The 24,662-nt window shown below is 34.1% G+C and overlaps 1 protein-coding gene across 2 annotated transcripts in view; it reads right to left on the bottom strand.

Moving 5' to 3' along the window:
- Window positions 1-24,662, bottom strand: part of LOC115883100 — a 51,014-nt gene that overhangs the window by 9,098 nt on the left and 17,254 nt on the right. For both annotated transcript variants that reach the window (XM_030901393.1, XM_030901394.1), the window contains exons 6-15: window positions 19,265-20,304; window positions 16,158-16,458; window positions 15,082-15,231; window positions 14,761-14,928; window positions 14,634-14,708; window positions 14,508-14,570; window positions 2,316-2,501; window positions 1,818-2,012; window positions 1,244-1,420; window positions 1,000-1,110 (exon numbers count right to left, since the gene is read on the bottom strand). In XM_030901393.1, coding sequence (XP_030757253.1) covers window positions 1,000-1,110; window positions 1,244-1,420; window positions 1,818-2,012; window positions 2,316-2,501; window positions 14,508-14,570; window positions 14,634-14,708; window positions 14,761-14,928; window positions 15,082-15,231; window positions 16,158-16,458; window positions 19,265-20,304 — 2,466 coding nt within the window. The remainder of the gene's footprint in view (window positions 1-999; window positions 1,111-1,243; window positions 1,421-1,817; window positions 2,013-2,315; window positions 2,502-14,507; window positions 14,571-14,633; window positions 14,709-14,760; window positions 14,929-15,081; window positions 15,232-16,157; window positions 16,459-19,264; window positions 20,305-24,662) is intronic.

Here is a 24,662-nt window from a genome sequence, read left to right as displayed (position 1 = left end):
CTTATATACAAAAAACATAAAAGTTTATTTGCCTATAATTTAAATATATCACAGTAATCATCATAACCGGTACATTTTAGATAAGTTATGAGATGAAGTGGCAACAAATTTTCGTAAAGGTTATAAAACTTGCCATACTTTCTCGGGTTTTTGAAAATTTCATCTAACCAAATGTTTGCGACACTACTGCCCAGAATTTCAGCCACTGTTAACATTTTAAATTATCAATAAGCAAATGAAAATAATAAATTTGCACAAGTATCTCGCTATTCATCGCCGCTCTACTATGTTTTAGCACCTCGAGGCTTGCTCGACGCGGTATCGCGCTGCTGGCTCGCCGGTATCCTCGTCGCTCCACTATGTTCTTAGCCTTAGTCGGTCTAGTTCTACAGAGCCCCACATGTAAAAGTAAGAGAGACGAGAATACAATGGGTTGCCCCTGGTACACCAAGGTTGAGCCTAGACCCATTTAGACGCGTGGCTAGTCTTTTATCTAGCTACGCATCCCTGTAACCTGTATTCCTGTATCCGCCCCTGGTCCTGGCGGTTAAGCCAAGATCCCCCACACACTCTGCTCGTGATACATGACAAGACAATAGAGGGTGACTGGTATATGACGGACAGGGTAGTCCCATCCGACATCGTTATACGTTTAGGTGCAATTCCCCGACCAGGACACTACAGCCAGGGACAAAACAGTGAGATGTTCGTTAGATGCAGTCAAAGTGTCACAGGGGATCTAACTAGGGCGTCCCCACTAAGGTCTCGCATCTCGTAGAGGAAGATATCAGTAACATATCTATTACCACAAAATTTAAGTATTTAGTTTATATCGAGCGACAAATCTGAGTTTGGTAATGAATGTAAAACTATTTTTTAAATATTAAAGTGAAAATTAAAACCAGAATACCGTTTTCTGCAAATTTAGTATCTTTTAAATAGTTAAGTAACTAACTAACTTAACTCTCTATTTTTAAAAATAATGCCTTTCGTTATTACCTGAATAACTACCATCACAATGTTTTCTTCTCTTTTGTTGATTTTTTGGAGGACCATTCTTTCTATCAGTAGGTAGACTTGCAATTTCAAGAGAATCTGCATGGTTTGGTTCTAAAAATGTTCCCCAAGTACAATAAGAATATATTAGATTTATTATTTTTTTATCGAGTTGTAAGATTTTATAGTCTACTAATTTACTACTACTAGTTTATAACTAATGAATACTAGTTTTATAATCAATTACCTCGTTGTGAGTTTCTAGTATTGTATCTGGTTCTAGTATTTTCTTTATCTGTATTTTCAGGTGAAGCTAAAACCTTTATAGGTCTCCTTTCTATTTTTGCGTCCATCTGTTTGTAACATTCCATTTTGTCTTCAGAAACACATGGTTGTTGGCTTTCCGGCAGTAGTAGCTGTTCACCTATACCAAAATACATAAGAAATTGGTGCATTTTAGAGGGAAATATGTAAAAATAAGCAGTAAATTCTAAAAATGATAATAGAAAACAAGGATGGAAGATATTCTACTTTTATTTTAGCGCTGTTTAACTTTTTAAGAATTTTTTCACATTTTTATAAATATAATCAACTATTTAAAAAATCTCCAAGCATTTAGACACTAGTGCAGATCAAGTGTAAAACCGACGCAAATGTATTGAGGTTAAATGCCTACCCAATGTGTAGGTAATAGGTCAGATAAAGGAACATTTAAATTAATTACATTATCTTTTATATATTTTTGCACAACTATTATTCTATTAAAACATATACACTATTAGAAAATATACAAGATTTTATAATAGTATGTTTATTATTACCTCTTTGTGAGTGTCTAGTATTGTATTTGGTTCTAGTATTATCTTTGTCTGTATTTTCAGGTGAAGTTGAAATAGATAAAAGTTGAAATAGAATAGGTGTCTTTTCTATTTTAGCGTTCATCTGTTTGTTACATTCCATTTTGCCTTCTGAAACACGTTGTAGGATATGGCTTTCTGGGAGTAATAGCTGTTGACCTATAGGTACATGAAAAATTGGTACATTTTAGAGCGAAATATGTAAAAACAGGCAACAAATGCCTACCTTCTATGTGTACGTAATAGACCAGATAAAGGGATAAAAATTTACTTTTCAAGTAAACGAATTTATGATGGGCTGACTAGACCGAATTGTAAAAGTTTCGATATAAAGCATTTGTAATTATTACCTTAATTTATTAAAATACTATTTTATATTTTTTGCTTAATATTCTATACTCTATACCATCGAGTAGACATAAACTGTCAGTTACAAGATTTTTATAATATATCAATTATTACCTCCTCGTGAGTTTCTTGTATTGTATTTGGTTCTAGTATTTTCTTTGTCAGTATTTTCAGGTGAAGCTGAAACTTCTATAGGTCTCTTATCCATTTTAGCGTCCATCTGTCTGTAACCTTGCATTTGGTCTTCAGAAACACATTGTTGTAGGAAATGTTGGTTTTCTGGGAGTAATAGCTGTTGACCTATATATGAGAAATTGGTATATTTTAGAGCAAAAAAACACTGAATACCAATCTGTCCAAATATCGTCAGGTAATATGTGGAAAACAGTTAATAATATTAGAGGTCGGGATAGACAGATATCCCAAATAGCGTCAATCAAGAACGAACAGGGCCTGAGTGTGACGAATGCGTTGGATATCGCAAATACGTTTAATGAGTACTTTAGCGAAATTGGTTCGAAGTTGGCCTCTAAAATTAATGTTCCAACAGAAAAAAATGTATCAGGTTACAAACATTTCACATTCTTTTGTATTATTGGGGACTGATGTAAACGAAGTCAGAAACGAAATATTAAATTTAAAAAAGAACAAATCTCCAGGATTTGACGGTATTCGGGCAAACACACTACAACAAATAAAAGAATTTATTGTTAAACCTTTAACGTACATTTATAATTTATCTCTAAATAATGACACTTTTCCAGATATATTTAAAATATCTGTTGTTAAACCTGTGTTTAAATCAGAAGAAAACACAAATATGTCAAATTATAGACCAATTTCGCTATTAAGTAACTTTTCCAAAATTCATGAGAAACTTATTAAAAAAAGAATGTGTTTGTATCTGAAATCTGAAACAATTTAAACTCCTTTCCGAAAATCAATATGGATTCGTGGAGTCCAAATCCGCTAGTGATGCTATTATAAAACTATCAGAATTGGCTTCAGAGGCACTTGATGCATCCGAGGTTTCTTTGTGTGTTTTTGTACATTTAGCAAAAGCGTTCGATACAGTTCACCATGAAATCCTGTTATACACACTTAGTAATATGGGTTTTAGAGGAAGGACCAACGATCTATTTAGAAGCTATCTAAATAACCGACAGCAAAGCGTGTCCATCCAGGGTGTTAAAAGACAGAAAAGGGTGGTCAACTATGGTGTACCTCAGGGCACTGTACTGGGCCCTGTACTTTTTTGTATATACATTAATGAGTTACTAAACTTGAAACTCGATGCACACATTTTGAGTTATGCTGATGATACAGCAATTTTCTTCAGATCAACGTGTTCGAATCAATTGAAAACAAAAGTAGAAAAATCAATGGAAATAGTGTGCAATCTCTTTAATAATAATCTTCTTACTGTTAACTTTAAGAAAACTTTCTTCTTACCTTTTGCCTGCTATTCAGATACTCTTCCAAAATTCAATTTAGATATAACTTATAACAATAAGCTAGTGACAATAAGCTCAACAAACAAATTAAAGTATCTTGGAGTAATATTTGATAACCACATGAAATGGAATTATCATATTCAGTTTGTGACTAAAAAGTTAAGTTAATCACTTATTGTAATATTTAAGTTTTTAAAAAGTATAATTCCTATAGAATTACTAAGAAATGTGTATTTTCCTTTAGGTCAGAGCCATTTACAATACGGTATTGTGGCCTGGGGCTCAGGAAGCAAAAATCAATTATCAAGTGTAAATATAGTTCAGAAATGGTTGCTGAAAATAATATACGATAAAAACTATAGATATCCCTCTGATGCCTTATACAAAGAAGCAGCCATTTTTGACGCTAAACAATTATTTTGTTTTAATACATCATCTATAACATTCAGCAATAGAAGTAAAAATAATCTAATCACACTTTCAAACTGACTACGTCGACGCGAATTAACTATTAATGTACCTCGGATGCATAAAACTATCGGACAAAAAAGTCATTTATATGTAGGACCTAAAATATTTAATGTTTTACCTAAAGAGATTGTTAATTGTCAAAACATTAATATTGTTAAAAAAAGATTAAAAGAATACTTAGTAGAACAATAACCGAGATGAATACATTTATACTCAAAATATGAAATATTAAAAACCATTCACAATAAATATAATATTTGAAAAAAAAAATAATGTAATCTTATATGCCTTAGAACTTGCAATCTACCCTATGTCAATATCTGACCGCTGTGTAATAACTTGTTTTTTAGCGTGCTTAAGTGTTGGACAATGAAATAAATTAATTGGATACATTTAGATATAGTTTAAGAATTTCGAATAAAATATTGTAGTTATTGTTGTAGAAATAAAACTCCTCAGACAAGGTTCTACCTTAAGAGGATATTATGTTTATTCACTATTTTGTATTCGTAAGTTATGTATAAGTCTTATATATACCTTGTAATTGGATCAGTTTGAATAAACATTATTTATTATTATTATTTTATTAATAAATGCATGTACACTATGTCCCACTAAGAATAGCTCTCGGCTGTATCTCGGAAAGTATTAGTCGTAGAGCTTGCGGAAATATGACCATTCTAATAAAAAATAAGATGGAAACGATTAGTTTATTCTAAAATCGACAATATATCATAATACGATAATACCAGATGTATTAATATTGTTGCGAGCCGGTGTGGACTCGACCAGGGGGGTGACAGTGAAATAGGAAAATTGGAAACAGTCATTAGTGTCATTCCTGTCATTCTCCTCACGACAAGTATGGCCGCCTAGACAAGGACAGCATTGTTTTTGTCTAACTATTGTCTAAAGCCGGAGTCTCATGCATCCGAAATCCGATGGTACGACATCCGAAATTTGAAGTTATCGTGTGAAATAAAAAAAGCCTGTCACATACATCCGAAAGTTCGTTCCGAAATTTGACAGTTTTAACATTTTTCTGTTGCGCTGAATAGAGATTCATGTCATGTTTTATTGGAGAAACACTTATAAAAATAACTTCCTCGCCAAATATCCCGAAATTGCCCACTTCCCACTAAACTTGTTTTTAAAAACAAATGTTTTCAAAAAAAGTGAGGTTAAGAAACACACGATATCGTACAAAAGTGAAACAAAATTTAACTTTATACGACGTCGGATGATTAGTTAAAATTATCGGATAAAAATTGTTGTCAAAATATTTCGACCAATAGGAGCACCGTCGGATCGTCGTGTCATCGGATTTCGGATGCATGAGACTCCGGCTTAACTTCACAGTTTAGAATTGACAGATTTTAGAGACAACTTCAGATTTGTTCTAGAACAAATTTCGACGCCATTTTAATTTTAATTCTCTCCGGTTAGTTTTGTCTTGTAAATTCAATTTGATATTTCGGCAGACACTTATAAATATAAAGGTAATAAAGCATATAAAATATATATTACATGAAAAATCCTGGAGAAAAAGACGTTTCTGCAGTACTAGGTATGTCCCATGTATATTAAAAATAGGTAGTAAATAAACACTATTTCTGTATTTTTTAGATGCAAGAAAATTTTGTTATGTTTATGATCGGCGATTATTTTGAAAATGGAAACAATTTACAGCAAGGTAAGATCATTTTTAACTATAGCCAACATTAGTTATCTCCAGTATGTGCGATTTATTGTCAATAATGCAATAAATCGGACTGATAATCTGATTATGTTATCCGACTAAAAGTCTTTTTTGCATCTTTTTGATTTATAAGCCAGGTTCTTTGGGAATAATGGATGCTTTTTTTAAACAGTATATTTATATTTTATACCTATTGATATTTTTACATTGTTAATTTTAGTATAAAAAAATTGTTTTTCTGTTTTCAGGTTTTTGTATAAGGCTCCCGTTTTCATATTCCTGTGTCCGTTTTCTGTCCTTGAAGTTTGCGAATGCGTGTGTTTATTTACAAATTACTGTAAGTCATGCTTATACCTTAACTAATTTACGTTAAAAGTGCATATAATTAACTAATTGGTATTGAAACAATACAATCCCTTATATTTTTATATTTATTTAGTCACGTTGTTCCATATTTCAAATAAATATATGTGAATAAATTATTTTTTGGTTTTATTTATGAAAAGAAAAAATACAAAATACATTTAAACTGAAAGAGGGCCCGCCATTGAATAACCGGAAACGGAAATGAAAATTAAGCCATCATGTCCTTATCATGTCAACCTGTCAATTGGAAAATTAGTTCTTCAGACGACAACGAAGGCTTTCGGTGGCGTATCGTGTTTCCACGATTTAACACAGAGTTGACACTTCTTTCTAGTTAATTATTTTATGGACTCGACCTAACCTCACAATATGGCCCGCCCTCGGATGACCTTAACATCGCATAGACACCGCAATGATTCATTCGTTCGAGAAAATCGAGACCCACTAGAATGGACTCGTACATACGAGAACATTCGAAAACCTTCTCTATGCGCCTAACGATCTTTGGACTATTCTAGATTTCTTTTACCTGTCGGTATAAAAGCCGGCGGCAGTGGCCTAGAGAGGGCAGTTATAAATATACAGTTGACGCGCTAAAATTCAAAATAAATTCTTAGTTATAAATCGTTTGTAAATAGTTCTATAAGTCTTTTATCTTTATTATTTTTGTTCATTAGTGTTAAATAAATAGTGTTTAAATAAATTGTGACTTTCTATCCACACGGAACCGACGAAAAAAACGTAACAATTGGTGTCAAGTGTGGCGTGTGTGATAGACAAGAAAAATAAAAAGACTGACCATGGCTCTGAAAAAATTGTTGAAAGACTTGAAAGTGTCCGAACTGAAATGTATATTGGAAGAGAGAGAGTGCGAGACAGATGGAAAGAAAAGCATTTTGCAAGCTAGACTGAGAGACGTTTTGGTGGAGGAAGGTGAGGATCCTGACACATTTTGCTTTGAGTTGGAAGGTGACCTTGACTCGTGTCTACAAAAATTAGAAAATAAAATGACAGAGAATTCTCAAAAATTAGACGACAACTTGAACAATTTGAATAGTAAAATGATTAACTTGGAAGAGAATTTGAATGATAAAATGACAGAGAATTCTCAAAAATTATAAGACAGTTTGAAAGATAAAATTATGAAAAATTCCCAGGATTTAATTAATATTTTAGAGGATAAAATCATAGAAAATTCTAAAGATCTACAAGCCAGTTTCAATGACAAAATACTTAATTTAGAAGAAAGTTTAAACAATAAGATTATAGAGAATTCTACGGAACTACAAGACAAAATAACGGAGATTGAGGAAGATGTAAATAGAAAAATCGAAATTTTAAAACAAGAAATAGAAAAGGCCAATTCACCAAAATGTCAAGAAACATCGGAGGCACCGAAACTAGTCGAAAATAAGTATATCTCAAAGTCAGTTATTAAACCTCCACAGTTTGACGGAAAAACCGCTTGGGCCAATTATTTTTGCCAGTTTGAGGCCGCTGCCAGAGCGAACGGATGGACAATCGCTGAAAAGGCTACCGCTTTGACTGTCGCACTGCGAGGAGATGCGACTGATATCCTGCAGACACTGTCACCATCGGAACAGGGAGATTATCAGCAATTGGTACGACATTTAGAAATGAGGTACGGCCAAGCTCATTTGGAACATGTCTATCATTCCCAGCTAAAAAATCGCATTCAAAAGTCAAATGAGTCTCTGCAGGAGTTTGAAGCCGACGTAGCCCGCCTCGTTCGCCTTGCGTACCCTGCTACGCCCGAGAATGTTATGGAGCGGTTGGCAGTACAGGCATTCTCCGACGGCTTACGTGACAACAAGACAAGACAAGCACTTCTCCTAGCCCACCCAACGCACTTGGTGGATGCTTTAGCACGTGCCCTAGAATTTGAGGCCGCGAAACAAAGTTCTCGGTCTCTAGTGAGAGTACGGGCGGTCAACCAATGTTCCGACGAATCCGTGGAAAGTATTGTACGGAAAGTCATGGAGTACATGGGCAAGAAAGGACCGACTTGTTGCTGGAATTGCGGCCAGGCAGGACACGTAAGAAGTCACTGTAAAGAAAAGGACGTGGACCCGGTTTCGCCAAGTGTCGAATCAAAGGGACACATATCGAGCAGTACCCAACAGGTTCCAACGAAAACTGCTCAAGTCGCATCGCTACAACACAAGTTCAACAGCATTTTTGTGGATGGTTTCGTGGATGGAGAGTTACGGACCATGCTTTTGGATACGGGTGCGACCAAAACGATCATCAGGCCGGATATCCTTAAAACATCAAAAAGGATTAAAACAACACAATGGCGACTACGTACAGCTACAGGAAGCTCCGCTCTCATCCATGGAGAGGTAGATCTTAATTTTGTTATCGGAAGCACCTGTTTTAATCATCGAGTGTTAGTAGCAGACATCGAAGATGAACTTATTGTGAACTTTAAGTGAATTTTGAAAATAAATGAAGAAGAAGTGGTTCTGCATCGAAAATGTGAGGAGACACTTCGCGTGGTGGTAGCAGAAGATGTTTCGATCCCTGAGCGCTGTGAGATATTTTTGGATGGTTGCCTAGAAGGTAAAATGAATAATGGGAGTATTATTCTGTTGGAGCCAAGGAACCATGACAGCGAAATAGGACGAGGGATCGCTGTTTGAAAGCCCTGCTACGAGCGAAGAAAACTGTACCGGTGAGAGTAATGAACACGAATTATTATTCTGTATCCTTGAAGAAGGGAACCCTCTTAGGGTACTGCTGTTCGGTCTCCTCAGTCATTCGAAGCGTGGAAGCCTCCAAAATTTCGACTTCAAAAATTCCGGACAAAATGGTGAAGGAGTTAGTAAACGTTAAGGGATTATCTCCCGAAAATATTAGAAAATTGAGAAACCTGATAATCAAGTATCAAGATGTGTTTGATAAAGGAGAAGCAGGACAGAGAGGTCGTACCAATTTAGTACAACATAAAATTGATACAGGAGATGCTCGACCAATCAAACAAAATCCGAGAAGCCTTCCGCTCGCCAAACGTGAAGAAGCTGATAAAATCCTTCAAGAAATGAAAGAAGAGGGTGTCATCGAACCATCTAACAGCCCGTGGACATCGCCGGTAGTACTAGTAAAGAAGAAAGACGGTACCACCAGGTTCTATGTTGATTATCGGCAGCTCAATAATGTTACCAAGAAGGATAGTTATCCCCTGCCGAGGATAGACGATACTCTAGACACGCTGGCGGGGTTAACGATATTCTCTACGTTAGATCTGAAAAGTGGATATTGGCAAGTCGACATGGCGCCGAAAGATAGAGAGAAGACAGCGTTCTCGGTGGGCTCCGGACTGTGGCAATTTACCGTCATGCCTTTTGGATTGTGCAACGCGCCAGCTACCTTTGAGAGACTAATGGAGTCTGTGTTAAAGGGACTATCCTGGACTACCTGTTTAGTGTACCTGGATGACATCATAGTGGTGGGGAAATCCTTTGACCATCATCTGAAGAATTTGGAAGAAGTTTTCAAGCGACTAGGGAGTTCTGGTTTGAAACTTAGCCCCAAGAAATGTCATCTGTGTCAAGAAAAGGTACACTACTTGGGCCATGTAGTCTCCTCCCAAGGAGTTGCGGTAGATCCACAGAAGACCAAGAAGTGGAAGAGTGGCCGATACCTAAAGATAAACATGAACTACGAAGCTTTTTGGGACTATGCACATACTATCGCCGTTATGTACAGTGTTTCGCCACCATCGCAAAACCATTGACCAGACTTACCGAAGGCGAGAGGCGTTTCTCTTGGGACTCAGATTCTGACGAGGCATTCCGAAAATTGAAGAAGGCACTGACTAGTGCGCCCATACTTAGCTACCCTCTAGGCAACGGAAACTTAATATTGGATACCGACGCTAGCAATGTTGCGTTAGGCGCTGTTCTGTCTCAGATCCAGGATGGTCAAGAAAAAGTCATTGGTTATTTTAGTAAGACCTTGTCAAAACCGGAAAGGAACTACTCTGTAACCAGACGAGAATTACTAGCAGTAGTTAAAGAAGTGGAACACTTCTACAAGTATCTCTATGGAAGAAAGTTCTTGTTAAGAACAGACCATGCTGCTTTGAAATGGCTTTGCAGTTTAAGAATCCTGAAGGGCAGGTAGCTAGATGGATTGAAGGATTACAAGAATTTGACTTCGACACAGAACATCGAACTGGGGCAATCCATCGGAATGCCGACGCACTTTCCAGAAGACCTTGCGCTAAGGACTGTAAGCATTGTTCCCGAGCAGAAGAGAAAGAAGCGAAACTCCTAAGAACAACTGTGGTTAATGATAGTTGGCAACCCGAAGATCTTGCAAATGACCAAACCAGTGACCCAGAATTAGGTTTAGTAATTAACTGGAAAAACGCAGGCCAAAGACCAACGTGGGAAGAAGTTTGCAGATATTCGCCGAACGTAAAGTGTACTGGGCCCAGTGGAATTCCTTGGTAATAGATAACGGACTACTTCGCCGTGTGATCGAGAGACCGGAGGGACAAGAAGAGAGAAGACAGATCGTCATTCCAAAGAAGAGGGTCCCAGAAGTCTTGGAGGAAGTTCACAATGGAACCAGCGGAGGACATCTTGGTGTTACCAAGACACTTGGCAAGCTGCGTGAACGGTTCTACTGGGTGAACTGCAAAGAAGATGTGAGGGCCTGGTGTAAGAAATGTGACATTTGCGCAGCTATTAATGGGCCACAAAAGCGTGGTAAAGCCCCTATGCGCCAGTACAATGTTGGTAGTCCCTTCGAACGAATAGCGATCGACGTGGCTGGTCCTTTCCCGGAGACGAACGATGGCAACAAATACATTGTGGTAGTAATGGATTACTTCAGCAAATGGGTCGAGGCCTACGCGTTGCCAAATCAAGAAGCGTCCACGATTGCTGATGCCCTTGTTAAAGAATGGATCTGCAGGTTTGGTGTTCCCATGGAGCTTCATTCAGATCAGGGAAGAAACTTTGAGTCCAATCTGTTCCAAGGCATCTGTGAAGTCCTGAACATCCGCAAGACCAGGACGACTGCTCTACATCCACAATCCGATGGGATGGTTGAACGCATGAACAGAACTATCAACCGTTATCTGGCCAAAGTAGTCTCTGACCACCAAAGAGACTGGGACAAATTTCTTCACCTGTTCCTGTTGGCCTACCGTTCATCCGTCCAAGAATCTACAGGGCAAACTCCAGCCAGCATCGTTATGGGACGGGAAGTGCGCCTACCCTGTGATCTGAAATATGGTTGCCGACCGGGAGAAGAAGTCGCCGGAGAAGATTATGTCCACACACTACGTCAAAGGATGGACGACATTCATCAGAGAGTCCGCCTAAATATTCAAAGTGCTAGTGACCGAATGAAGGAACACTACGACATTCAAGCTGAGCATGGAGGATACCAACCAGGGAAGTTGGTGTGGCTATATAACCCGCAGAGACGTCGTGGGTTATCTCCGAAGCTACAATCCTCGTGTCGTATACCGTATCAGAAAATTGCCAAAAGGAAAACCGAGGGTAGTCCATTTCAACCGTTTGAGCCCCTACCAAGGCGAAATAGAAGATCGTGCTGGGACCGTGAGAACCTGCAGCTTTGATCCCCCTGATTCGGAGATGTCCTTTGACGATTTCATGGCCCGATACAACAGAAGTGAGAAGGCTCGCTATGGTGTATGTTGTTGTGCACGATTAGCCATTCCGAAGCTGGCGTGTGGACTCGATGGTTTGAGTTGGCGTACAATCCGGAACATGATTGAAGTCTTGTTCAGATTTACGGGAATCGAGATCCTCGTTTGCTGCTACAACCCAAAGCTGAGATCGGGAGAGAAAACTGTAGACTGCTATTTCTACCAGACTTCGCAATGTACCAGGGGCCAGCTTTGCAAATACCTTCATTCACCGTATACATCTCGGGACGAGCATGTGCCTAAGAAGGGGGCAGTGTTGCGAGCCGGTGTGGACTCGACCTAACCTCACAATATGGCCCGCCCTCGGATGACCTTAACATCGCATAGACACCGCAATGATTCATTCGTTCGAGAAAATCGAGACCCACTAGAATGGACTCGTCATACGAGAACATTCGAAAACCTTCTCTATGCGCCTAACGATCTTTGGACTATTCTAGATTTCTTTTACCTGTCGGTATAAAAGCCGGCGGCAGTGGCCTAGAGAGGGCAGTTATAAATATACAGTTGACGCGCTAAAATTCAAAATAAATTCTTAGTTATAAATCGTTTGTAAATAGTTCTATAAGTCTTTTATCGTTATTATTTTTGTTCATTAGTGTTAAATAAATAGTGTTTAAATAAATTGTGACTTTCTATCCACACGGAACCGACGAAAAAAACGTAACAATATCTAATAATTAAGATATCAATGACAGTGAATAAAAAACGACGCCTCAGTGGCAATGGTAGGCTTTGGAAAAAAGATGCTTTTGGCGTAATAGTATAAACGTCAAAGTGTTATTAAATCAACATTTTGATAGTCTTAGCAGCGTTTTTTCTCTTTTGAAGAAAGGCATTTTTAGAAAAGCAATCAAGAGATAATAATAATTTTATCAAATTGTGGATATAATAATATTTTGAGTTTAAACTATCTCTTTAAAAGCAACTTTTTTCCAAAGCCTACCATGACTTCACTGAGGCGTCGTTTTTTATTCACTGTCATTGATATCTTAATTATTAGATATTAATATATCTGGTACTATCGTATTATGGTATATTGTCGATTTTAGAATAAACTAATCTTTTCTATCTTATTTTTTTATTAGAAAGGTCATAATCAAGAGGGCTAGAGATACCGTATTAGAAATATAAGGTAGTTAAGGGCTTATTTTTTCGTATTTATTATAATTTTGCTAATAACTTTGGTTTGAAAAAAGATATCAAGATGCGGTTTTCGCTGAATTATTAAACTTTTATTACTCTTTAGTATCAGCTAAAATTACAATACTATGGCATTTAACTTTTTCGAAAAAACGCGTAATGTTTGTTAAATTGTAAGACAGCGCCCCCTAGCGACAAGTCTACGCTCAAAAGCTTATTTTTATTGTTTATATGGTATAATATAGAGTAAGAAAGGCTCTTTTAAACGAGCCCACACTTATTGGATTCCGAATAACCAGTCCGGAGTTATTAACATTTAAATATAAACAGATCTAACCTTCCCCCACCACTTTATTTTGGCAGATAGGGGAAAATGGTTCTAACAAAAAATATGCAAAATTTACTGAAGATTATGAATCTATTATTTATAGTATCCGTTAACTGCAAAATTGTGTAAAAACGTCTTTTTCTTATTTTTAATAGCAGTTGCGCCCTCTAGCGGCCGCTCTACAAACTTGAAAATAATTTCCAGCAATTTCTCATGCTCTCTTTAGTCATAAATATTTTTTTCCGCTAGCTATATGACTAATACTTTCCGAGATACAGCCGAGAGCTATTCTTATTGGGACACCCGGTACATATTTTAAGTCAATCTATTCGTGCTTAAATAATAAAAACTACACGTCAGTTTGGGGTAATAGGTCATATTTTTTTTACTTTATTTAATAGTTTAGTTTCCAAAAGAGAAACCTAACGTATCGCCACTGTCATAAATTCTTCTAGCCATCTGTATTGTTTACAAGTATATAAAATTGTTTATGAATTTATACGGGCACAGAGATAACTGCAGGGTTGGGAGCAGTGTTGCCAGAACTTATTCTCTATAATAAATTTAAAAATACAATTTATATCATTACGAAAGTTTTATTTTTAAAATTTGGAGTTTGTGAAAAAAGGTGGTGAAAAAGTCAATAAATCTCAGCAAAATGTATTTTGAGCTGGTAGAATGTAGAATGAGTGGGAGGGGGGTTAATCACTGCGACTTTACGGATCTATCGTGTCCCCCCTTTCCTTGAGTTATAACTCACTATACAGTCCCAGGGCTTTGACAAAAGCCAGTATCTGGGACGGTTTTATAGAGAGTAATTCTCCATCTCCAATATCAGTTGTACCTAAGTTTATGGCATTGTAAGAACCTGACAACACTGGTTGGGAGTGGGTAGGTACCATGGTACTAATGCCAGAAATACTGCATAAGCGAGGACCGCGATATTTTGGAAGCCGGAACCTCGATTACAAAATCGCGGTATTTATTATTAAGACTATAATTTCATACGCGCGTAATTTTTTAATATAAAACAACAGCGACCTTGCCAAAATGTTAAATCTGTGTTAATTGTCGCATACTATGGCATAAGCAACACGCAATATGTATATATTTATTAGTTTTTAGTTTCTATACTTACTATAAAATTCTTCAAAATGACGGTGATCCACAAGCTTACTCGCCAAGTTATCTACTAACTTATCTGTAATTATATAAGCTATAATAGATATTAACTTGATATATAAGAATAATTTGAATAATTTACCTTTTATAGCACTATTTATATTCTCTGTAGATATCATTGATCTTAATATGTATTTTGGAGATTTGGAATTGTATTCTAGAAAAAAATGCGTTAGTGATAACTTATTATTAAAATAACTAATAAACACCTTCTACAATTTGATTCATCTCAAATTCTTTATTTTTTAGAATACATCTTGAAACTTTTATATTCTGATTCATACTCAGCCCTTTATCAACTACGTTATCTTTGCTTAAATTGTTTCCTTCTCTAGAAAGTGTCAATGTCTGTGTTTCTCTTGATTTATAAAAATGTTCTAAAAACAAAATAAACGTTTATTTTTAAAATAACAATTAGTAAACGATTTTATAAGATTGTTAACGGTCTTTTTTTGAATTTAAATTTAAAACTGGATTTAAAATAATATTATTTTTTCAACAAATTAAAATAATAAGACATTGATATTTACCTGATAGATCAACGTTCTGAAGATATTTGTTTTGTTGTTTAAAAGCCTGGGATACATTTTCGTTCTGTGGTCTTCGAAGATATGTCATACCATTATTATTATTATATTCAATTTCTAAATCGGATCCGTTTAAATGATTTTTAAGACCATCTAAAAAAGCAAAGAAGAACTACAAATTTATTGATTTTATTTCAAGAATCTTGTTAATTTTATTAAAAATATTTTTTTCAGGGTTAAGAGCCACTGAGAAGTTTGTGCCAATATATTTTACACCTAGTTGCATTTTACCTCATTGATCTCTCATTGTTCTATGTTTCAATGCTATTTTTAGAATGGCATGAAATTTCAGTAGGGATGCACAATATCTGATGCTGTATATTATCTGTATTGGCATGATTTTTTAGGCGACATTCTCAGTACAATAGCATAATCGATATTTACGATACAAGTGAGTTAACAGCATCATTAAGATACGCGTGCTAAAGATTCAAAACGAGTGCGTAGCACGAGTTGTGTAACCACACATGTATCTTAATGGAGTTAACTCGCGTGTGTTGTACAATATTTTATCTACGTCTAACTATAAAAACACACAATGAATTTAAAAAAAAATCAATTACCTTAATACCTTTGTTCAAATAACACCATGCATGGCAATGTGAATATGACAGTAAATAATATTGATGTCTCTAGTTTAAAAAATGAGCGATTTGGAAAGTATTCCCTCTGACATGAAGAAGAGGCATTCAGAGCAATTTCTGGATTGCTTCCAGCAAGATCGAAACAAAGGTATGAACATACATACTCTAAGTATGAAAAATGGTGCACCGAAAAAAAAAGTACACAACTATGGAAATGAAAAGGTACTCATAACATATTTTTCCAATTTAATGCAAAATAAATGTTTTACAAAATATTTTTTTCTCTTTGGTAGTCATCTAAACAAGGAGTGGTTTGTCGTGAGTTAAGAGCTTCTTAACTCACTGACGTACCTAGATAAACACTTTTACTCAATTCTGACTTGGTAACTAAGGTCGTTGATTCTTTCAATCAACGGTACTATGTTGTGTACTTACCAAATTCTTTGTTTGTTATATCTTTTGCAGGCTTATTAAAGATACTTTGGTTTGTCCTTAAACTAAACTTGTTAGTGTTATTGCAGCATACTTTGGTCATAAGCATTTTTTGAAATACTGATTTGCGTTTTGCAATATTATTCAGTCTTTCGAGTTTTATAATATATTCCTGTATAGAGAATTTGTCTATTGTGTCCAAATATAAATTTAAATGTATTCGTTGAATATATTTCCTCAACTTTATATTATTTTTTTGGATGTTATTGAAGCAACTTGATATATTCTTTAGGGTCGACCAAATCTGCAACAAAATTGTATTTGGATACAAAAATACCTATATTTAAATTCACATTGGTAAATTTTATTTAGGAGATATAGATAAAAGAACTAAACTAAGTGGATATTTTCTATAAAAATTGTTAAGAGTAAATCAGCAGTTGAATTGTATTATAGGTTTGGTGCATTCTCCACCAGTGATGCCACCATCGGAGAACATCGTAAACAACCCACATATACAAATACACGAGTTTAAGAGTCTATTTCATTAGTCCGAAAAAGTAGCAAAATAAGCGTTCGGCATTTAACGTTTTTTGTGTAAAACTGGCCAGCTATTTTTACACAAATGAAGAAGGTCATTAAAGATATAGGATTATACTATATCCGTATTGTAGCACATTTTTAGACAACTTTTTTATTTTTAAGATTTTGATGGACAAACATCAACAAAATATTCCTTATGTTTTGACTAAATTTTCTCGAAAATAAAGACATAATTTAAAATTCCGTTACAATACGGAAATAGATTGAAGTTTTGTGATTACAGTGATATATAATTTATATGGTTTTGTAACAAATTGCTCGCTATTTTATGGCAAATGCTGAAGCTCTGCAAACTTTAATCAAGCCTTAGTCAAAGCACGTGTGTTCGGAATTTTGGCTGTGGCTTAACACGACAGGATCGGGCTAAGCCATTAGGCAGATTTCTGAAATATAATATATATTTTTTTCGGCTACACACCCGCTTTACCCGACCCCTGAGAGCGACCCGAAAGTACAGCGTAACAGACTCTTAAATAGCAAGTATACGAAAAATTTATTATATAATTATTCTAAAAGTGTTAACAAGTATAATTATTTGTGAAAATTCTAAAAATAAAAATAAAAAAGTAAATATTTTGATATCTCCAGAAGGTCTAACTTGTATTATAGTTTACTATTCAAGCTAATAAGATGAGTTGAACTACGGTAGCCTAGCATAGTTTTACGCACCGATATTGCTAACGGAGACATATATTGGCTATAGAGGCTATTTCGGTCATAACGATTTTTTTAAAGGTACATAAGTATAATTTCAGAAGATGTTCATAAAAAATTTAAGCACTAGTTGATTAAAACGAGTATACCAGTAATATTGCAAATTATAATTTATCCTCTCATAGTATATGCCTATTTAATTTTTTGATTATGTAAGTTGCACTTTGTTCACTCACTTGCTTTGTCGAGCTGCTTGAATATATTTTTGCTTTTGATCAAATCGGTGTGAGAAGTTGTGAAGCTATAAAATGTTGTTTCGGGAGAGAGTTGAATATCCGGGAAAGTTGAGTTATTGAATGTTATTGCACTCATCAACCACGTAATTACGCCCTCCTTTAAGTGTTAACATTATTTTGACTGTTTTATTAACATTTGAAATTGTCACAACACAAGGCGACGCCCAGTTCGGGTTCTTTTTCACTTAATTTTTATTTCCCGAAACAGCGTTACATCACACAAACCTCGTACCTGAGTGTTTTATAGTTTCAATAGCTGCACTATTAAAAACTAAAATACTTAAATATCATGACAAAGCCACGATTTTAATATTATTTCAACGCGATCAACATCGGAACTGCGTGAAAAAGAGCCCAAAGTTTCTGACTTCTGCCGTATCGAGCGCTGCGGTCGGAATTTCTAACTGAAATGCACCAAGCCTTTAGCGTTATGTATATGTTACAGTAAAAGTTGGAAATCAGTGATTGTTAACAATTACTAGTAAAAACTCACATTCACTGATTTGCTAAGACAACGCCAGTAAAAGTTCAACAGCTATTTTTAAAACCAACTTTTACTAGTGAATGTTAACATTCCCTGGATGATGGCAGTGAGTTTGAAAGATTCAGTTAGCGCGGTTGCCACATGTAAAATATACGGATAAATAAGGATAAGTTGAATAATAGGCAATATATGGATAACATTAAATTCAGCTAAACGTTGGCAACGTTGACAGACATCTGGCGTAAATTCGCTTTGTTTTTTGTGGTTATGTATAATTGTTTTGTTATCGTTGTAAAAAGTTCTGTACGGTATTTTCCCTTTGGAAGAAATTTTCTGTGAAAAATTAAGGTAAACCAGGCACTCGCAAAAATGTAACTGTGCTTGTTATTCATTTTTGCAATACAATGAAGTCATAGCAAAAATTAAGCGTGCAAGATAAAAAAAATATTAAAGAACCTAGTGACTATGAACTTATTAAACGTTTTGATATGCTTGAAGTAGCGGGTTTGAAAAAAAACGAACAATTCCTGGTTAAAGAAAATTCGGGCATACCTTTATTTTGTCCACGATGAAGAACTTTATTAAAAAACCTTGTACCAATAAGTAATCTTACGTTTATGAATGTTTTTTTTAATTCTTCTGTATGCTTTAAAACGTTTACTATCGCTTTTAATAGTTAGAAGGTTATGTCGTTATTTTCTATAAATTTTAATAAATATACTAAAGAAATAAATTGTAATTTTAAGATATGTGGATCAGCTTGAATACTGAGATGATCCAATATTCTTAAAAGTTTTATTTGTTCTAACTTCCACTATCATTCTTCCTCTCGAGACTCGTCCTGTATAATAGAATAACTTTTACTGGCGACCTTTAGTAAATGTTACTTTCACTAGTGAATGTTAGAAATTACTAGGAAAAGTCGACAAATCTCTTTAAAATACCACATTCACTGGTCCAATGCGTAATTGTTAGCATTTCCTAGTGAATGTTAACAATCACTGAATTTCCGACTTTCACTGTAACATATACAAAACAGAATATTTTCTTAAAAAGATATCATAACATTTTACCTGTTTCTTCAGTAATGCTTGGCTAAAGCAAAAAGATCTTTTCCTATTCTTCCGTTGTCTCAATTCGGGTTTTGGATTACCTAAATGTTGTACATTTTTACGGTTAACAATAGTACAAAAATTTGTGCTTGAGACATTGGGTTTTCCATCAGATATCAACTGGTTTATGGAAACTTGCTCAGTATTGGATAATACTACTTTTGATACATTAATTTGTTTAATATTACTACTTATTTCTTCTAAAATTGGTAAAGTTTTTGGTCCAGTCTGCTCGAGATTTTTGCTAGTTCTTACTTCTTTAGGCAGCCGATCGTGCCCATTTAAATTTAAACAATTTTCATCAAATTCCTTTAGGAATAATGTAAACTCTTCTATTACATTATTACTATTTGGCATTTGGTTGTATGTTATACTGTCTTGTTTATTCATAATATTATCTACTGTTTTGGTCACATTTTTGTTGTCTTCCTCTGTTCTATTGCCATTATTTTGTGTATTTAAATTTTTGGCCCAATCTTTTATCTGATTACCTTCGGTCACATTAATGATAGGTCCGATTACATCATTTATATTATCATGATATTTCTGCAATGCCATATTATTTGTACTATCGGGTTTTTTTAATTTCTCTAAGTTTTGATCATAAAAATTATATTTTTTTGGATCTAAAATATCTTTATTTTTGTCATTGATATTAATGTCTGAAATAATAGATACTTTAGGAGGGCTACGTAATTCTTCATCGGCATATGCTTTATTAAATTCATGTGGTAAACTAGTATAGATTTTCTCTTTAGCTGGAATATTTACATTTATGTCTGAACAATCTGGTTGGATATGTTTTTGAATTTGATTTTTTTTAATACATAAATTATTCGTAGCATGAACAATTTTATTCGCTACTTGTTTAATATCAGATTGATTATTACTACTTTCTTCCGCTGTACGGATATTAAACGGACTATTAACTCTTTCTACTGATTTCGATTTGTATTTTCTAGTATATATCTTGCTCATAGTATTTTTAGTAACTAAATCATCTAAAAATTGATAACCGGAAATTAGAAGTACATAAACACCAAAGGAAATTTTATATTGAAAAGAATAATTTACATTCACTATACAGGGTGGCGCCTCTGATACTCCACGGAAGCTCCAAGGAGAACGGTAGTTTATCTCGAAATTAAATTTTGGCAGGATATGTAGGTTAACTGAAAGCATTTTATAAAAATATATAGAATTATACAAGTGTCCCCAAAAAAAGTTACACATCAAAGTTGTGTTTTTTCTAATGGAACATTCTTCGGATTCTATGAAAAAAATAAAAGTGAGTTTTATTAAAGAAGCATATACCCAAAATTTAAGGATTTTGACATATGTATTTCACATTTTGTGAAAATGAAGAGAAACTTTTAAATTTCGATAACAGCTGCCTAAATCTTAGTTGACCTTGTATACCCTGATATTTAATTACAGTAACCATTGTGTGTTGAACCAAATTGAAATTTGACCCGAAAAGTTATACAGGGAGAGACAAAATTACTATGGAACATTCGTCACTTTTAAAAGCAAGTTACTCCTTTATTTTAAATGGAACACCCAGTATATTTTTCCGGTGTTTAATGGGGAAATAGAAATATCTTCAAAATTTTATTAAGGTTATAGACAAAGATTTTCCTAGATATTTTAATTTTTATGACTTTGCAGTATATCTTTATTATTTCAAAAAAATCTAGGTGGCTGTGTAATATACCTTTTGTTAATTTAACAAATATTAAAGATTGTAGAGTAAAATACTCAACGGTAGTAAAAAGATACACGTTTAAAACATATTTTAATTATTACAGAATTAAAACTAGATATAAACCTAGAATTATGTGACAAAAATTAGCTAGATGAAATCAAATGCTCAAAATGCTTACTGTCCTGTTAACTGCATAAACTGATTGTCTTTTCAAAAGGATTTTTTCATTTTAAAAGGCATATGTGGAGTTCTACATCGAAAAGCAGCTACAATAATTTCTCTCATGTTTTCGACAAAAATAGTTGTCATGTTTTGTAAACACCGTCTTTAACATATCCCCATAAAAAACCAGACTAGATAAAATCACGAGCATTAAGTATTCTATTATTGGTGAATGCACACTGCATTCACGAAATAATAGAATCATATCAATTCTCTCTGATGTAGGATAAGTTTGCATTTTCGGCAAATTTCTGAGAAATTTCTTTGTTTTAACTGACACAAAATGATAACTAGTTGTTAAAGTTGGACTAATTAGACAGCTATGTTGAAGTAACGTCAGACCATATCACAGCCACCTAGATTTTATCAAATAATAAAGATCTACTCAGATCAAATCATGTAAATGAAAATATCTAGGAAAATCTTTATTTGAGGGGTAGGCAACCTTAATAGTATTTTGAAGAGACATGAATTTCCCACTGAATATCGGAATAATATACTGGGCGTTCCATTTAAAATAAAAGAGTAACATGCATTTAAAGGTGACCAATGTCCAATATTAATTTTGTCTCACCCTGTAAAAAGCCTTACATTTTAGTCTCTTTAATATACTTCTCTTATAAAACTTTTATTTTTTCTCCCAGAATCATCAATAAATATATAGGGTGTGTTCCATTACAAAAAATACAACTTTGATATGTAACTTTTTTTGGAGACACCCTGTAGAACTTACAGGGTGTCTTTAAAGGTTTTTTTTAAAAAGTGCTCTGAACTCAAGGACTGTATATATTCTAAAGGACTGTTCAATCGCGTCAAATCGCCGCTATCGTAGTCACTGTGGATGCTTACGTCATGCAGGCACCAGCGCTCCAGCGTGCGGTGGATGGTTATTCTAGCGGATGTTTGGGACTTAAAATCTAAGAACGTAGCAAATGCTCTAATATACATATAGCAACCATATTATATAGTTAAATTTATTTATTTATTAACATTTTAACAACTTAATTTACTAATAATTTAATAAATAAATAAATACAAGATAATAAAACTATGATATTATTCGTACATGACACACAAAAACCGTACTGTAAACTATTGCCAAATACATAAAATTATGATATCAGGTGAAATACTTACAAAAAACTCTTTAGCAGTTATTTTTTAATTACGTTGTAATCTTGTGACACCCTGTATATTTTATTTTAAAAAAATCTATTTTATTTTGAAAATAATAAATATGACATTTTAATTTTAATACTCGGTAATTGTAAATTCATATACAGGGTGCTACAAATTCGAGGTACGAGCATTGGTATCTCGGAAACCGTAGGAGATACGAAGAAGGTTAAATTGGGGCAAAGTTGCGCTTTAGGATGTTCACCAAGATGCAATCAAAAAAGTTTTAAAAATTTCAAGGATTGCTGAGTTTTTTGGAAAAAACGGATTTTTTTGAAAATCAATTTTATTTTTTCCTGGCGTTACTTTTTAGAAAATCAAAAAACTAATTGCACATTCTCGTGGCTACTTTATTAGGGCTATCTGATAGTATTTTTAGATTTTTAAATTAGCTGATAATTTGTGAGATACAGAGGCAAACTTAATTTTTTTAAATACGGACCTGCATTTTTTATTTGAAGTTTTGAAAGAACTCGATCTCCTGAGTACAATGATGTGCCACACTTTATTTTTTTTTTGTTTTAGGTACCTTAACAACAACAAAACTATTTTATTATTATTTAAAATAATTTCAAATCCTAGTCTGATTTTTTAAATTATTTAATCTCATTATATTCATCGCAACAATATGGATCAGCGCTAATTAACATTGAATCGAGCCAATTGAAAGATTCAAACAAATAATACCCAGGTCAGCAATTTAAAAATATTATTTAACACTTTTTTTATTGTGATTTTGAAATCTCAGTGTACGATCTAATAATATGCATAATATAAATCGTAGTTATTATAAATAAACCAACTTCTACAAACTAGTTTTTAAAACTAGTAATGCTCTACATGTTCGAAAGGGTTACCACCGTCCTTCACCCTAATGCACAAATTAATGTATTTTTCGTTCAATCTTATTTATAGCTCTTTGAACATATCTTCGCTTCTTATACTTCCGAATGCATTCAATATTCTGTACTGTTTATTGTAAATGTTGAAGTGTATTGTCACTTTAAAAATGACGTATGAAGTAATGTAATGCCCAATAATTTTATATTATTTAATTGCATTTGATTATCCGTATTCAATGTTTTACTCCACGTCATTGCTAAGTTTGAAAGCTTACCAATATTGTAACGATGAATAAATTAAATATTTAAAAAAAACAGAGCCGGACTTGAAATTAGTTTAATTAAATTGTGTTCAAATGTCCGAAACAAAAAAAATATTAAGTGTGGCATATATACTCAGGAGAGCGAGTTCTTTCAAAATCTCAAATAAAAAATGCAGGTCCGTATTTAAAAAAATTAGGTTGTCCTCTGTATCTCACAAATTATCAGCTAATTTGAAAATCTAAAAATAGTATCAGATAGCCCTAATAAAGTAGCCATGAGAATGTGCAATTAGTTTTTTGATTTTCTAAAAAGTAACGCCAGGAAAAAATAAAATTGATTTTCAAAAAAATCCGTTTTTTCCAAAAAACTCAGCAATCCTTAAAATTTTTAAAATTTTTTTGATGGTATCTTGGTGTGCATCCTAAAGCGCAACTTTGCCCCAATTTAACCATCTTCGTATCTCTTACGGTTTCCGAGATACCAATGCTCGTACCTCGAATTTGTACCACCCTGTATAGTAAGTATCTAAGACAATTTTTTAAACTTTTATTAAAACTAGTAATAATCATTTAGTTTTATTATAAATTATCAGAAAGTAAAAAATAAGGCTTTAGCATATCGTCATGCTTTATTTTTAACTAGAACATTATTTGGATGTTTTTGTCTTGAGGAAAATTGCCGAACTGACTATTGATGTCATTCATTAGCTGCCCATACACGGAAAGGCCCGGCCTTCGGACTGGGCCTTGGGTCCGGGCCTTTAACCCAAAATACCATAGGTTTGCGTTAAAGGCAAAGTCCGCGGATATATTTCCGCTATGGTAATTTGCCATGGCTTTCCGTGTAAGGGCAGCTATTAATTTTTTAAACTCAGTGCCTTTCGATGGAGTTAAGGCTTCAACAATTACAGCAGCATCCTTACTTCTTACTACCACTAGACCTAAAGCTCATAGTACTTGCAAAACCAAATTCTTCTTTTGAATGCTCTTCAATTAACCCTTTAACGAGTATTTGTTTCGTTTTTATACTGTCCTATTGAAATGAAACTTTTGGGTATTCACCTGTTAAGCTTGAACTCCATGTGACTGACTACCTGTGTTGGTAACTATTAGTAACTCAAAAGATCTACATCATTCAATATTTCAATATA

Source organism: Sitophilus oryzae, unplaced genomic scaffold (genome assembly GCF_002938485.1).
Source record: "Sitophilus oryzae breed Bouriz unplaced genomic scaffold, Soryzae_2.0 scaffold_1809_pilon_pilon, whole genome shotgun sequence".
Classification (NCBI taxonomy): Eukaryota; Metazoa; Arthropoda; class Insecta; order Coleoptera; family Curculionidae; genus Sitophilus; species Sitophilus oryzae.
Note: the sequence above shows the minus strand (reverse complement) of the source record. Positions and strands in the feature narration are given on the sequence as shown.